Source organism: Maylandia zebra, linkage group LG2, assembly GCF_041146795.1.
Source record: "Maylandia zebra isolate NMK-2024a linkage group LG2, Mzebra_GT3a, whole genome shotgun sequence".
Taxonomy (NCBI): domain Eukaryota; kingdom Metazoa; phylum Chordata; class Actinopteri; order Cichliformes; family Cichlidae; genus Maylandia; species Maylandia zebra.
The window spans coordinates 44,251,848-44,267,741 of record NC_135168.1 but is presented as its reverse complement, the minus strand read 5'-3'; the positions used below and the strand labels follow the sequence as shown (position 1 = coordinate 44,267,741).

The 15,894-nt window shown below is 43.1% G+C and overlaps 1 protein-coding gene across 4 annotated transcripts; it reads left to right on the top strand.

The window, feature by feature from the left end:
• The first annotated feature begins 5,791 nt into the window (after positions 1-5,791).
• foxo4 (forkhead box O4) lies at positions 5,792-14,858 on the top strand. Of its 4 annotated transcripts, none has more exons than XM_076874915.1 (4): positions 5,792-6,535; positions 7,338-7,818; positions 9,498-11,018; positions 11,470-14,858. In XM_076874915.1, the coding sequence occupies exons 2-3, from the start codon at positions 7,375-7,377 to the stop codon at positions 10,986-10,988; spliced, it is 1,935 nt and encodes a 644-aa protein (XP_076731030.1). In that variant the 5' UTR covers positions 5,792-6,535; positions 7,338-7,374; the 3' UTR covers positions 10,989-11,018; positions 11,470-14,858. The 4 variants fall into 4 exon arrangements, with proteins under 4 accessions (XP_076731030.1, XP_004545663.2, XP_076731026.1 ...); XM_004545606.4 differs by having other exon boundaries at positions 7,293-7,818; XM_076874911.1 differs by having other exon boundaries at positions 5,792-6,724.
• The last annotated feature ends 1,036 nt before the right edge of the window (positions 14,859-15,894 follow it).

Below are 15,894 nucleotides of genomic sequence, written 5' to 3'. Positions count from 1 at the left end.
AAAACCTGACTCAGTGTTAATATTTGAGGGAGAATACCGAGGGGTTTCTGTTATCTGCTGATCTGCTGGCTGACATGTCTCCCTCCTCATTCCAGCGGTCGCAAAACACCCAGAAACCCAGACATCACAGTCTCACAGTAACATGCAAATCTCAGTCAACAACTATATCTGTTTTGTTTTTATCTTTTTTTTCTTTCTTTTTTTTAACTCCGCCTCTGGGTAGCTCGCTTCCCAGTGCCAGTCCCAAGCCCGGATAAAGGAGGAGGGTTTGGTCGGGGCTAGCAACCCCTTCCTGTAAAAACCTGCTATGCTACAGAAACGACAAGTGAAAACCAACGAGCAATCAGTGGAGAGGAAGGTCAATTGCTAGTGACGAGGACGGACCAAAGTCTCGCGACCATCCCTCTCTCAATGGATCGACCATTCCTCAATGCAAGAATATCGACTTGTATCGGGACATGGAATGTCAGATCACTCTACCGAATGGGATACCGCATGCAAAGGCTAAAGGCCTTCGATGACTATCGACTATCGACTTGTTGAAGTTGGCTTCAAAGCCAACTTCAAAGTTGGCTTCAAAGGCATTGATCGGTTGGGAACCAGTTTCCGACCGCATCGTCTCGGCTTGATTTCGAACTTGGCAGGCCAAGATCACGTTCATCCAGGACTATGCCCCCACGGAGGAGGGCGAACGATACAATCAAGGATGCCTTCTACAACCAGCTCCAAGACTTTTTAGCAGCCATTCCGTGGCACGATCACCTGTTAATGGTTAGCGACTATAACGCACAACTGGACGGGGACCGGGCTGGATTTGAATCGACCATCAGGCCCCATGGATTGGGGGCATGCACGACTGATAACGGCGACCGGCTCTGTTCATTTTGCGCCACGAACGACCTTTGCTTTGGGAATACCTTTTTCCAACACAAGAGAGCACACAAGACGACGTGGCGGGCTCCGGGAGGAACATACGAAAACAAAACCAATTTCGTTTGTGTACGGAGACTATTGCGGTCATCGTTACTCGACGTGCGATGTTGGCGGGGCGCGGACACTCATCACCAAGCGTCGACTCTGGCTCATGAGAACAGTGTCCAACGGTCAGTGCCCCAAGCCTTTCGATGTCACTCGTCTCAGGGATCCAGAAATGGCCAGCCAGTATTGATTGGACGGGGGACCTTATTGATGAGCGGAACAAGGTAAAGCAAGTATGCGAACGAGAGCCACCAGGACAAGTCTTGGATGCAGTGGACATGCGTTATCGGCTGATAGATCAAATCGTCACACGGAGTTGCAGATGGGACAAACGGGATTGGATCGGACGGAAAGGACAAGAAGCGCAAGAGGCAGCAAACAAGAATGATACCAAAACGCTTTATCGAATCGTTCAGGAATTGAGCGGTGCTCCAAGCGGCAGAGGAGTACCAGTCAAGCGCAAGGACGGCCGCTTCTTAACAACAGCGGAGGAACAAGACCAACGATGGGTCCAGCATTTCGAGGAAATCCTGAATCAACCGGCACCTATGTCGACAACACGCCTTCCGCCCCGTGGATGACCTTCCAGTTAACGTTGGTCCAATCTGGTCAGTATTATAACACTGGACGGTGGCTTGGAAAAGCACATCGCCTGTTGGCTCGGAAAGGCAGCATTGGCCATGCGCAACTTGAATCTGGTTTGGAGATCGACCACCATCTCGATATCATCCAAAGTCCGTTTGTTCAATACAATAGTCGTAACAATGGCTATCTATGCGAGTGAAACATGGAAGTCGACGGCAACAATCACCCGATGACTGAATGTTTTCCAACAGCGCAGCCTCCGACGGATTTTCAACATTTCGTATCGAGATCAAAACAGACATGGAGACAGTCATTCATTGAGGACCTAAAAGCGGTCGATCTTTCATGGGGCGAGGCTGAAGATGTGGCTGCAAACCGAGCTCGTTGGCGATCCCTTGCCGCCTAATGTGCCATCCGGCACAGGAGGAACTAAGTCTAAGTAAGTAAAAGTAAGTTTATTCATTTTTGATGGTTAAAGGTTAAATACAGTTAAATGCATTATTTTCATATCTATGCATAAATATGACCCAAAATATTTTGAAATGTTTAAGTCATAAAGTTAGACAAATGGATGAAAGCTTTGGTATGAAATGATCCAATATAAACAAAAGTTCGCGAACTTCTAGGATGAACAGCCAACTTGAAGGTGAATTTAGAATCAGGTGTGTTGATCGGTCTGATCATCACAACTAATCCACATCATTGTCACTGTCACACAGGAGTAGCTGAAGGTTGTAAAAGTCCTTGATGTAAAAAGGAAACACAGGATTCCAGTAACCAAAGGCCTCTATCGCACTGAGTAATGCCATTGTTCACAAGTCCACCATCAGGAGATCACTGAGTAATGATGGTATGCATGTTTTTCACTTCTCATTCAAGAGATTTCTGCCACCACGGGGCTGTCTCGTTCAAAGTGGTCCTGAGGTTTATTGACCCACCCTCATGCAAGTTGTTAAGGGCCACTTGAATGGTATGAATCAAGGCGTTGAGATATAATCACAGTTTCCTTAGCAAAGCTGCACTAATTTAACATCAGTGACAGAGTAATAGAAAATAAGCGTTGGTACAGTGAATGTTTTATCTGTTTTATGAGAATTCCCCGGAAAGAAATTAAGGGCAGTAAACTTTCACAGGTTTTATCACCGATGTTTTATTTGCCGCTCCATATAGTGTTATCAGGTAAACTCATATAAATGGACTGCAGTAGAATTACCAGATGACAGCTGAGGAAGAGTGTTCATACAAAATACACTTGGAGCTTTTAATAGACTGTGAAACTTCCCGCTGAACCAGGTTATCAAATTTTAGGCTTGCACAATACTGAACATGGCAGTGGACCAAGTAATTAAATGAGATGGGATAAAATAAGCCAGTGATATAGAGGAGCTTTTTCTGACCCCTTTCCTGTGCAGACTCATGGCCTGTGTGCTACATTCACCTTTTTTGTTGTAAGCCCCTGTTGAAGCCTTAACTTCAAAAAACTGAATTACAAAAATGTGTTTAATGTGAATTAAAACACCACAAACGCTCACACCGAGTCTGCTTTTGGGGTTAAAGGGTGCACAGCCACACACAGACAGAGCTAATCGACATGTTGATTGCACATGTTGAGCATGTACATTTACAGAGCATTAGTCATAGCAGAGCACCTGGCAGTCAGACACTTGGTGCCACTGAAGCATTTTACACAGGAAGCCTTTTACCTACCTCCTCTGAATTATGACTCAGCTAATGAGGAAGGGTGCAGGATTTAAAGACAAACATTAAAGATGGAGATTAAGCGCAGTATCGGTGGGGTGTGTTACTTTTCATCACAATGAGCAGGAAGCCACACGAGTATTCAAAATGAAAAAGGATTACCACAAAAAAAGGTATGTGGAGGTGAAAGCACGAACCATTCAAAGAGAGATCAGACGGGCTAATGTACCTGCCTTTAATAAACAATGGTGGAGTAAGCTAAGCCTTTTCTCACTTCCTAATTTACAAGTTTTTCACTGCTCATTAAGCTCCCACCACACAAAGACCAAAACACAGAAAACACCATCTGAGAGTTGAGTCTTCTTAAAAAAAATGCTTCTGTATTCGATTATGTGTCGTTGCTTCATGAGTCAGACGGGTGACAGACTAAAGGAAAAAACCCTATAAAGTGTCTCTGGAGGTCTCCTGAAGAGATGCAACACCATTCTTTAAAAGATATTTCCTGATTTTTTGATTTGGATCCAAAAATCTCCTCTTTGTGTTTATTGGGGTTGAGGTCTTGTCCCAGTGAAAGCCATAGCAAAGCATGAAGAACAACGCTGTCCCTTCCCTCTATAAAGATGCCACATGTCCTCTGTACAGTTCTGTGGAGCTCCATTATTTCCCCAGGGGTCTTCACGTGTTTGATGTGCCACAGATTTTAGACTGCATACCCCTCCTAACACAACCCTGCCATTTATCCGGGCAGCACAGGGAGTACTCTGGCTTGTGAGAGAGGAGATTTCTGTGACTAAAGTCTAGCATAAATCTAGTAAAAGAAAGCTGGATTAACAGCCATGAGCCTAGGTTACTGAGTATGCATTAGCTTCACACGGAGCATCGGGTATCCGGTGGTTAAGACACACACCTGTAGCATACCTGGATCATCCAAGACCTAAAAACTAGGTTGGCCCAAGCATTTTTTTGTAATGTTTTAAATAACTGAACACATAACTTACAGAATACATACAGAGATACACTGTGCCTGAGTGGAAACTTAAAAGCAATAATCACATTTTCAATTCACAAAAAGTCTTAAAGTTTAAGTTGAAAATAGAGCAGGTTTTTCATGAGGTTTAATGTAAGTGCCCTTCTCATATCTCTTGTTTCATTCCATTTATAACACAGACTACTCTATTGTTCCACATATATTACTCTGTCATGATATATAAATAAACCAATAAATAAATGAATATACCTATGTTTTTGGTAATAGGAATATCAAGGTTTTAATTTTAATTGACTGGTATTTAGTATCCACATCCAGCCATTCACATTCATACAAAGCTTTACTCGGTACACGTTATAATGTTTTTATCTCACTCTTCGGTGCTTGCATCAGGTGCGACATCTTGCCCAAGGACACTCCAACATGTGAACTGAAAGAACAAGTTATTGAACCACAGACCTTCAGTGGTGGCATGGCCTGTGCCAAACTGGATATTCCAACCCAAATCCTTGCATTTAACTCTGGCCTGAGGCCTATAATGAAGACTATGTCGCTCTTCATCCATTTCGATTTCATATTTAAAGTTCAAATCCAGTCTGGGGCCTTGTCTGTGTGGAGTCTGCACGTTCTTCACGTGTCTGTGTTAATGTAAATGTAAATGGTTCTCTGTCTCTATGTGTTAGTCCTGTGATACACTGGCAATCTGTCCAGGGTGTACCCCACCTCTCACCCTGTGGCAACTGGTATAGGCTCCAACCCAACCTGAATTGAATAAGTGGAAGAAAATGGATAGATTTAGATTTTTAACACACTTAAGGTGGGTTCTGAATTACCTATGGATGCAAAATTGTTTTTTAGTTGTAGTAGCCACAGTGGGTAGAACTGCATATTTGATTTGGCACAGTTTTACACATAACTGATGCAGTACCTAATAGATTGGTGTCTCTACTCCTCCTGAGTGTACATATTGCTAATTAATATAATTATTTATAAAATGCCATAAAATCTTATTTATTCATTTCCCAGGTAATAAGACAAGATGTTTTTAAATAGCATTAACGAATAGCTTAAATTAGGATATAGCTCAGTAAAATGTAACTAATCTGAAAATTACAATAAATCACAAATAACTACATTAAAGTTAAAACAAATTATTAAGCAATATCACATGTAATAAAGTAATAAAGCACAGTCAAATTCAACAAAGCTAAATAAAACAGAATCCATACAAGTTTACTAAATGTATTATTAAAAACTGGAAATTTGAGGAGGTATTCAGAGGGACCTCTATGTATGAGTAAACATTAAAATTTAAGGTTATAATTATTGTTTGTTTGTTTCTGGAAATAATGTAATTTTGCAGTCTTTTCTTGTCTCGTGTTTCTAATTACCGGTAATACCTTAAATGGCCTAAGAGTACTTAGGACACTTTCATAAACTGTTACATAATGTTCCACTACAGGTACATGTTGCCATCGAGCGCGGCTGTTTACGTCGGAACCGTCTGCCACACACAGGACTCGCCTTCCCAGAATTCCATTGTGCGCAGGCGCAGAGTGCGTTGCCTGACAGTGGTAAACAGACGTCAGAAGGGAGTCTTCGCCTCGAGTCAAAACAAAACAAAACAAGTCGAAAAGATCCCGAAGGAGTGAATATTTGTACCGACACAACAACAGGAAGTTTTACAAAAGTCAGCGCGGACTAGAAACGGCAACTTGGATGAAGTTATCGGAGGCTTTTCACGGACTTTTCCACGGATTGTAAACTCTGGAGTAGCAGGAGCTTAAGCGGCTAACGTTACGGAGGCTATCGGTGCTGTTTTCAAAGTGCGGCGAGTGGGAGCCGACAGACCTGCGGGCGACCCCAGTTTCACCCAAGCGCCTGCGGAGAAACTGCGAGGCTTGGTTAGCGACACAACGAGACGAGGGTCGGCTGAGTTCCGGGCTGCGGTCGAGTGGGCTTTTTAAAACCCGCTTCTTCGAGTATCGTGTGCCGCGGCAGGACTGTGGGGAAACATGGCAGATGGTGACATGCGCCCGACCGCAATGTGGCGGACCGTGCAGACCTGAGGCGCGGACTTCTCTTTGCACATTTCTGTCATCTCTCTAGTGTTATAAACAAATCCCGAAGCGTCCTTACTGACATCTTATCCTCGCTGGAGGCTCGTTTTTCCCACCAGAAGACAGACAGAGACGTGTGCCAGCGTACCGGGGCAGTGTTGAACAGACCGCCAGCTCGGACAGTCAGCCGCCGCACATCTTCACTTTGACTGACTAAGCCGCACCGGTTAGTGGATGTCTGCGGAACTTAAAATAAATAAATAAATAAACTTTGGTCGTTTTCTCTCCCTTTTTCTGGTCTTGTGGAGACCTCAGACTGCCCGGTTGTTTACAAGAACAGCCAGAAGCTCCTTTGTAACCGCAGCCAGCTAATCCTCGCATGCATACTGCATAGTTTCACAAGAAAACTTCACGTGTGAGTTCACAAATTTAATCCGCAATAATTACAAAATCTCCACCCGCATATAAACCACTCTCTCCTTGAAAGTAAAATATAGCAATGTAAGCGATTTTAAATGGCTTCAATTTCTATTTTTAGCCACACATGTTCACATATATATATTTTCTTCTTCTTCTTCTTCTTCTTCTTATTATTATTATTATTATTATTATTATTATTATTATTATTATTATTAATAATTTCCAGATGCGGCCCCAAACCCCGTCTAGGTCCAGATGTTTTGGTGCTTATTGTCATTGTGCGACTATCTTTTTAGATTTCATTCAAACAAAGAGAGTCCCGCCCCAGCCCTCCTTATTTCTATATAAATCTGAAGGTTTATGATAGTTACTATTAAGGAGATTATTTGGGTTCCCTAATCTCCAATCTGAGGATTAACCGAGGCTATTGGCGTGTTCAGATTATTACGTCTCTTTTCTAGGCCCTTCGGTTGACACCCCCGCGAAGGGTGAAGTATATTGTTTGTTTATTTTCGTTTGTTTGTTTGTTTATTTTAAAGGTGGTGTGTTTGTTTTCTCTTAAGGTGTCATCGGCTCAAACTTACCTGTCAAACTTTAAATGTTTTAAGTTGAACACCTCTCTGAGTGGAAGTTCAGAGGACCGCCATGGAGGAGTCGCCAGTGCCCCCGATTGACCCAGATTTTGAGCCGCAGAGCAGACCTCGCTCTTGCACGTGGCCGCTGCCGAGGCCCGACATCACGGCTGTCAAGTCGGAGGGGGCGGACGGCGCCGAGTCCGCCGCCGGGACCCCGCCCGCTGACGAGGACAAGCCCGAGCCCCAGCAAATCGCGTCCGAGCCCGAGAAAGCGGCTGCGGCGTCCGTGGAGGGCGGGGTCGTGGCCGGCGTGGGCGGACCCGGAGCGACGCCGCGCAAAGGATCCTCCCGGCGCAACGCGTGGGGGAACCAGAGCTACGCGGACCTGATCAGCCAGGCCATCGAGAACTCACCCGAGAAGAGGCTGACGCTAGCGCAGATATATGAGTGGATGGTGAAAACTGTGCCTTACTTCAGAGACAAAGGAGACAGCAACAGCTCCGCCGGCTGGAAGGTGAGGGCTTCATCTGCAGGGAATCATCTGAGTCAGTACACAGCCAAGGTTATCTTTATGTTTATGGGCCTTTTAGTTTTAAGAGTTAAGCTGAACTGTAATAAAATAAACACTTAGGTCCACCAGGTAAATGTGTCAGTAAGAGTTTTTCCTGGCACACCACAGAGCTGCATTAAGAGTTACGGCAGAGAGTGTGTGTGTTTCCTTATTTAACCCAAGTTTGTGCATAGGCCAGCCATTCTGGTTGTCCTAGTTTTAAAAATAAACTAAAATACTTAACTTTAAGTAAATAAGCTTTGGGAAAAGTGGTTAAACATATTATTAATCATAGTTCTGCTTATTTTCCTTTTAGTGGGCAGGAAAACCCCTGGATGGCATTTACAGGCAGTACTGAGGTTAATCACGTGACCTCGTGCACATTGTTAAAAGTTGTAAACATTTTGGAGGTGATACAGCTACTAGTTGCTAGGTGGTTGGCATTGGTTGTTGACTGTCACTGGGTGAAAAAAGATGCTTTTCTACTCTACCTGAGGACTGGGAGCGCTTCATACAACATGCCTCATTTACACAAACACCCCCCAAACGCTTAAGTGCTTTCTATCTAACAGTCACACTCTGATGGTTGCATCAGGGATGCTCAAGGATGTTTGGGATGGAGACTGGAGCAGCCAGGGATCGATCCACCAACCTTCTGATTATCCTTGGGCAAGATACTGAACAGCCTGAATGTTAGATAGGAGGCACCCAGGTAGAAAAAGAAGTGCTGGTGTGAATGAGGCATGTTGTGTACATGCTTTGAGTGCTCGAGTAAAGAAGCGATCAATAAGAAGCAGTCCAAGTTAAATAAAAAGCACTGGAAACATCTTCATTTTTACACTTTTGACAATTTTGTCAAGCTACAAGAAGCACCAGGAGGCTTTGGTGCAGATGTTTATTCATACTTGTGGTGTCTGCGTCACGCCGGCTGCCTAAACAGCATGTTGAGTTTGTATTTTAATACCTCTTCTGATATTGTTATGCTAGGAGGAGACAGATACCTCCTCAATAAAACTAAAGCTGAGGCCACACTCATTTGTACTACTGTTAGCAGACGGGTGGTTCCCAGCAAGCGTTGGTGTGAAACCCTTCGAAACAAAGTTGTAATTGCTCGGGCTTATTACCGTCTAAGATCGTCTGTTTTGGTATAAACCCTTTTCAAAGATAATAAATACATTTTGTGTCATCCAAGATGAGACAAAAACTATTTTGAAAATCCTTTACTAAAGATTATATCCACAGTAGCCATACTTTAATTTTATTATTCTCATTTAAAGATAAGTGATTAATCTGCAAATCACCAGTGTAATAAAAGCAAGTTTCACCACTCTGCAACCAACTTGAAACACCTTTGGGGAGTTATTGTAAAGCATTATTTAATAAATAAACTTTAATTTCAGTGGCTACTTGGATGTAAAAATGCATTCACGGAATAAAAAGTCAAATCTGTTAAAAAACACAAAAAAAGTAGAAAAGTTTGCTCCAAAATAAGGTTTAAAATGCTTTTTAATCCTGAAAGTTTTCATTCAGTCAGCATCTTTTCTATTGCTGGATTCTCCTGTGAGTTTCAATTCATGACTCTCTCTTCATTGTTGTGTTTTGTGGTTTTTTTTTTGTTTGTTTTTTTACCTTTTGATTTTCAGAATTCAATTCGCCACAATTTGTCACTCCACAACAAGTTCCTGAGGGTACACAATGAATCGACCGGAAAGAGCTCTTGGTGGATGCTCAACCCCGAAGGAGGCAAGACCGGCAAGGCGCCGCGTCGCCGGGCTGCATCTATGGACAACAGCAGTAAGCTGCTGAAGAGCCGCATGAGGGCCAAGCAGACCAAGAAGCAGGCGGGAGCGGCCGGCCTGGGAGGCACCGCAGGTGTGTTGCAGGGCGATGGTGCCACGGGCTCGGCGGGCGCGGACAGCCCTAACTCATCCCAGCAGTTCTCCAAATGGGGGGTGAACAGCAGCAGCCCCTCGTCCCGTGGCAGCCTGGACGACACGGATATGTGGACCACCTTCCGCCCGCGCACGAGCTCTAACGCCAGCACCCTGAGCGGACGTCTGTCCCCCATTGCTCCGGGCCAGGAGGATGACGACAACCTGCCTGATGACGGCCTGCTGGGGCGGTTCTCTGCCAGCAACTTGACTCCCACCCTCACCGAGACGCTCATGGAGGAGCTGGACCTGATCGATGGCCTCACTCTGATGACTGGACAGCAGGGAGGGGCCAGTCCCAGCACAGCCCCACCAGCACCTCCCACTCCGCTGCCCTCCGCCTCCACCCTGCTGCCTCGAGGCTCCAGCTTCCCCTCCTTCCATCAGCTTTCATCCAGCCTCCCACAGGCCCCTACCCACACCAGGGCCACAACCTCCGTGTCTCCCTGCGGGCCCGGCAGCAAAGAGCAGACGACGTTCAGCAACTCCCTCTTCAACCCAATGCCCACCCCCAGCTCCCGTGGGAGCGGCCATTACAGCGCCCACGTACCCTCCAGCTTGGAAGCGCTGCTCACCTCCGACTCCCCTCCTCCCAGCGATGTCCTGATGGCCCAAGTGGATTCCATCATGCCGAATTCTGGAGGGGTGGGAATGATAGGTTTGGGCACGTCTGTTGCAGGAGTGAGGTTGGGTAAGGGGTTGGAGCCGAACACCGTGTCCCCCATCGGGCTGCAGGCACAGATGCAGCCTCAGCAGCATCACCTTCACCACCAGCAGCAGCAGCAGCCACCACCACCGGCGCAGCAGCAGCAGCAACAACACCAGCATCACTCTCAGATGGAGTTGGGGATGATCCTCTCAGGTCTGTCTCAGGACCCGTCACAGCTCTCTGCCCTCAAAGCCCAACACGCCGCGCTACCAGCCGTTGGCTCGCAACACGGGGGGCCCATCACCACCCTGCCGGGAATCAGTCAGTTTGGAGTGCCGTCCTGCTTCTCCACCGGTCCGGGTCGGCTCCCTACGGACTTGGACATTGACATGTTCACCGAAAACCTGGATTGCGATGTGGACTACATAATCAACAGTGACCTCATGGACGGAGACGGCCTCGATTTCAACTTCGACCCCATGCTGCCTGGAGGCCAAGGCTACCCGGGACCGACCACCACGCAGGGCTCCGCTCACAACTGGGTGCCCAGCTAATCACTCACCTGACCACACGGTGTTAGCCAGGTACACCAACCACTGTCAGAGACACGAACTATTTACTAGTCTAAAGAATTAAAAAAAAATTGTCTTTAGGTGTTGAAAACTTAAATATATTCAATTCACGGTGGTGCGAAGTAAAGAAAAGCAGCAAATCTAGAGAATATTTAGCATTTTAATTCAGGATTTAGTGAAAATGACCTTCGGTGATCAACTGTTCCTTAAAAAAAATCTATATTATATTAAATGAAAAAAATGTAATATTTTCAGTATTTTCCGACTTTCTAATCTAAAGCGTTTTTATCTTTATTCTGTTTTTTTCTGTCACTGTAGATTGAATATTTCCACCCCTTTTAGTTTTTTTCACAAAGATCTGCTCATTACTCACAGCATTGCATGCAGATATGGCTAACAGATCTTCTCAAACGGCCTTTTTAAGCGACAGCGAGGTGAATGATCCTCTCTATCGTCTTTGCAGGAAACTAATCTCCCATCAAGATAACGTCACGCAACCACCGGTTGATCCCTCCTCCCTGCTGGCCGAAGATGCTTGTCTTCAAAGCGCGCCGTTTCTCTTGGACTTTTACAAACGAAGACCTCACTCATATCACGTGCCAAGACATGCAGAGGAAGCGGAGGAGATTCAGGCTACTATGCACAACTTTCTGTTTATTTTTATTTTGTTTTGTTTTGGGGGTTTTTAAATAACACTCGGACGATTGGGCTGCTAGCCATTTTTGTTGTTGTTGTTTGTTTTTTTGTTTGTTTGTTTTTTCACTGCAAACTGATTTTTTTTTAAATGTGTGACTTGATGGTTTTTGGTTTGGTTTTGTTTTGTTTTTTTAGATTGACAAGACAAATCACCTATTTCCCCGTCCCCACCCCTCCTCCCTCCCTCCCTCTGGCTGGAATGAGTTTCCACTTTAGTTATGTTACACGACAAAAGCTTTAGGGCGGATATGGTACTCCGGATCTCAAAGGCGCTGGTTTGAGAGACTTGATGGACTGTTTTTTTGTTGTTGTTGTTTGTTTTGTTTTGATTTTTGGAGAAATGGCCAGTTTTCCCGCTCGGCGTGACTTGCCAGACCAAATGCTCGTCTGAATGAGGTACACTTGCCCTGCTGCACCGACCTCGATACAGATAAAGCGAGCGAGAGGACTGTTGTGAACAGGTGGAAGATAAAGATGGGACGGCCGGAGGCATGAAACATGTGGTTGCACATCTTGCCCTGATTAAATGTACGATTTTAAATTCATGATTTTAGAGAAAAGAGTTGAGAGGGTATGTACTTGCAGTTTGGCTTTTTTTTTTTTTACTTCAATCCATTGTGTTAAGGTAGATGTCAGATAGAGGGTGTTTTGTTTTGTTTTTTTAATCTCTGATGTGCAGTTGAACTAACAAAATGAAGAAATGGGATTTGTGAATTTACACACGGGGCATTCAAGGGTAAATCCATACGCTAACGAGTGATTGGTTGGCCAAGTATTACATTGTCCTAGACAGCTGACATGCCTCCACTGTCCAACCTGACTCCTTCTTCTTCTTCTTCTTCCTTTATTTCCCTCGAGCCTGTGCATTTTCAAAGCACTTAGGTTTCCTGCAACACAGGGACCCCACACTAAAAGATGCATCCATATTAGGTTGTACCATCTCAAAAGAAGAGAGTTTATGATCCTGTAAATGTACAAATTGCGCAGGTACACGATGCTATGCAGACCTATCTTTTGAAGGAAATTTGAGAAAGAAAAAAAAAGTCCCTCCCTCAAGGGTTTGTTTTTGCTATTTAACATTTTCCCGATATATTGTTGGACGTTTTCTTTTATTATTCAGTACTAACGTTGGAAAAGAAAAATTAATTCACTGTGTGAGAAGTACAAAAAAAGAATATATTTGATGATAGTTTTAATATACAGTTTAGATGGAAATCAGATATTAATACGTATGAATATATTACTAATGACAAGTGATGTTTTTTTACACATTGGAAGAAGCATTCTCAGATCATTTTTAACTGTAATTTTCTATACTTTTATTTTTGTAAAGAATAAGATGCATGTAGATTTCTTTCTTTTTTTTTTACATAACCAAAGGAACACTAATATTTGCATTGGCATGGCATGTAGGGAGCGCTTGGGCCTGAGTATACTCAGTGTACATAAGCTTTGCAAAACAGCAAATATACATACATACATACATACATACATATATATATATATAAGCGAGAGATACCTGTAAGGTGACTTTAAAAGTTGAAAGAGGCAAATACTTGACAGTTTTAAAGCAGATTTCCAGCCGCCTGCCTCGTGCTTCCTGTTTTCTTTTTTCTTTCTTTGAGTCCAAGTAAAAAAAACGATTTTTAAAAAATGCATCAAATAGGAAAAAAACTTTCATCTCAAAACGAGGCTCATGCAACCGTTACCTCTCAGGAAAAACAACACTTGTGCACAGACCTAATCAGATGCCGGCAAAAAAATAAACAAAAATGAATAAATGAACTTTATTTTGCACAATTTGTCTTGTATGCAGACTGGAAACCAACTCACAGCTCCCCCCCTCGCATCCCAAATTTGACTTCACCTTTAATTTTAGCTTCTCAGCCATGTAAATCACAGCTAGCTTGTCCCCTCGGTTGTTTTGTTTTTCTGCCAATATTTAAAACACTATAGCACGACTTTACTCTGTAGCGACGCTTTATTTTGTCATCTCTCCCCTTTCTTAACTAACTTTTTGTGTTTTTGTTTCGTTTTTTTAATTTAATTTAAAAAATCCCTGGAGTTTATTATTCATCATTTCGCTGTAGCTGTGTGAATATGTTAGCCTCTGATATGTTTAAAGCACTCTTCTTCTTTCTGTTTTGTTTTTGTCACCCACAAATATTTCCTTTTTTTAAAATTCTCATTTGTTTGGTTTTGTAATGGTGCTAGATGTCATATCAGTTGTGATGTTATCCTGGAATATGCCACAATGCAAGGGGTGCATATCGGGGGAATTTTTTTGTATATGGCACAAGGATAACGACTTGGTGTTATGGTAGAAGTTCACACGCAATCAGTAGGAATTAATACAGAACCCCTACTGTGCCGTGTGAGGATATTATCATGTGCACACAAGTTAATTATGTCCGCAGGAGTTATTTTAATTCGTGCAAGAGTTATTTATCTCCTGCAGGAGTTATTTACCTTGTGTGCACTAGTAATTTATATTTTGCAGACAAGATTTGAAAAAAAAAAAAAGACTCCATACTTTCCTCGTCCTTGTTATTTTTATTTTTATAAACCCGACCCAACCTGGTCTTTTAAATCTAAAAGCAGGGTAACTGCACTTATTTTGAATCATAACACGATTACTTTTGTTATTATGTTTTGCACCCTTTTTTCTGTTTTTTTTTCCTTAACCGAGTTCCACAGTTGGGGAAATTTTAGTAACATCTGACTAAAGGAGCGGCGGCTGGTTGGTGAGAATCTACTTTGATGTCTCTAGTTTACTGTTGCCTCCTTGAAGCAGTCAGGTGTGATGTTATTACTTCTCTTGTGTCTCCCCTTATGTAACTTTGTGAATATTCTTCATCCTTCAGCTTTTTTAAGTAGCAGTTAGTCCCTTCATGTTTTTACATTTTAAATCGCCCCTATTTGATACAGTATTGTAGCATTTGGCAAGGGTGAAATTGTTTTTTCCATTGGGGAGGGTGGGAAGTTGTGCATAAGCCAATTATGTTAATGATTTTTTTTTAAATCATGTTGATAGTTTTTTTTCATCCCCTGCGCCCCTCTTTATTAGTTTTCTTTCTTTACACATTGTTAAAGTCAGCCAGAGATGACAAACAGTTCTGAACAGCAAAAATCGATTCAATAAACTGTTTAACCCACTTTTCCTGCTCATTGATGACTTGTGACGCTTCAGACATGGTGCACTTGTGCATGTCTTCCACTAGAGGCCGCTGTGATCCAAGGATCCCGTCACTTACGTACAGGTATGCACTTTGTGCTGGTAGTTATTCATCTTAAAACCACGTCACAGCCTTCCTGAGTATGCACAAATTAAAACTTAAACACCGTCATTCAAAAAAACAAAAACAAAAAACAACCTCAAAGACTTATTGTAAGCCTACAATTATAACTCTTTCCAGGACCTAGTAATATTTTTTCCTAGGAGGATATGCTATGCAAATATCTTGAGCCTCCAAGGACTTTGTAAATTGGTCTTGGGATCCACCATGTAATACCATTTGGAAAGCATCTGATAGGCAACAGCCTAATTCTTCAGCGTGACAGTGATCCCAAACAATGCCAATACAATAAAAGGATACCTGGATAGAAAAACTCACAATTGAACTCAGTCCTGGACTGGCATTCCCAGAACCTCAGAATTATTGAAAAATCTTGACAGAGAACAGAAAAAAACACGGCAAACATCCGAAGAAGTCCGGAGAACTATTCCTGAAGACGACTTAAAGAAATGACCAGTTCAGGCTGTGTTGAAGAATAAAGGTCATACTAAATATTGACTCGTACAAATACTGTTTTTGCCTTGCATATTGTATTTCCATGCATGTTTGTACTTTTCAATACATTCCGTTGCCTATTTCCCAAATAGAAAATGTAAAGAAATGAGAGATCGAAATATCATATTATCACGAGTACACTGGCCAGTTCTCTGGCACTCAGCACTATCACTGATGAAATCTATCACTAGAAGCAAGCAGTCTCTTTGCAGTGACCTCAGATTGTGCTGATGATATGTGATGCCCCATTTACCTAAAAATAGGTAATTCAAACATATTTGATGTCGTGGGAAGTGATAAGACATCAAATCAAACAGCTGAAAACAGAAAAACAGGCTATGAGCGCTTGTTTCTGAACTGAGAGCAGCAGCACTGATATAGCACTGCCCCCCAGTGGGCAT

Bases quoted from the DNA above. Each gene is read 5' to 3' on its own strand.
- foxo4 (XM_076874915.1), top strand. From the start codon at position 7,375: ATGGAGGAGTCGCCAGTGCCCCCGATTGACCCAGATTTTGAGCCGCAG. The intron at 7,819-9,497 runs GTGAGGGCTTCA...TTTGATTTTCAG, and splicing joins ACAGCTCCGCCGGCTGGAAG to AATTCAATTCGCCACAATTT.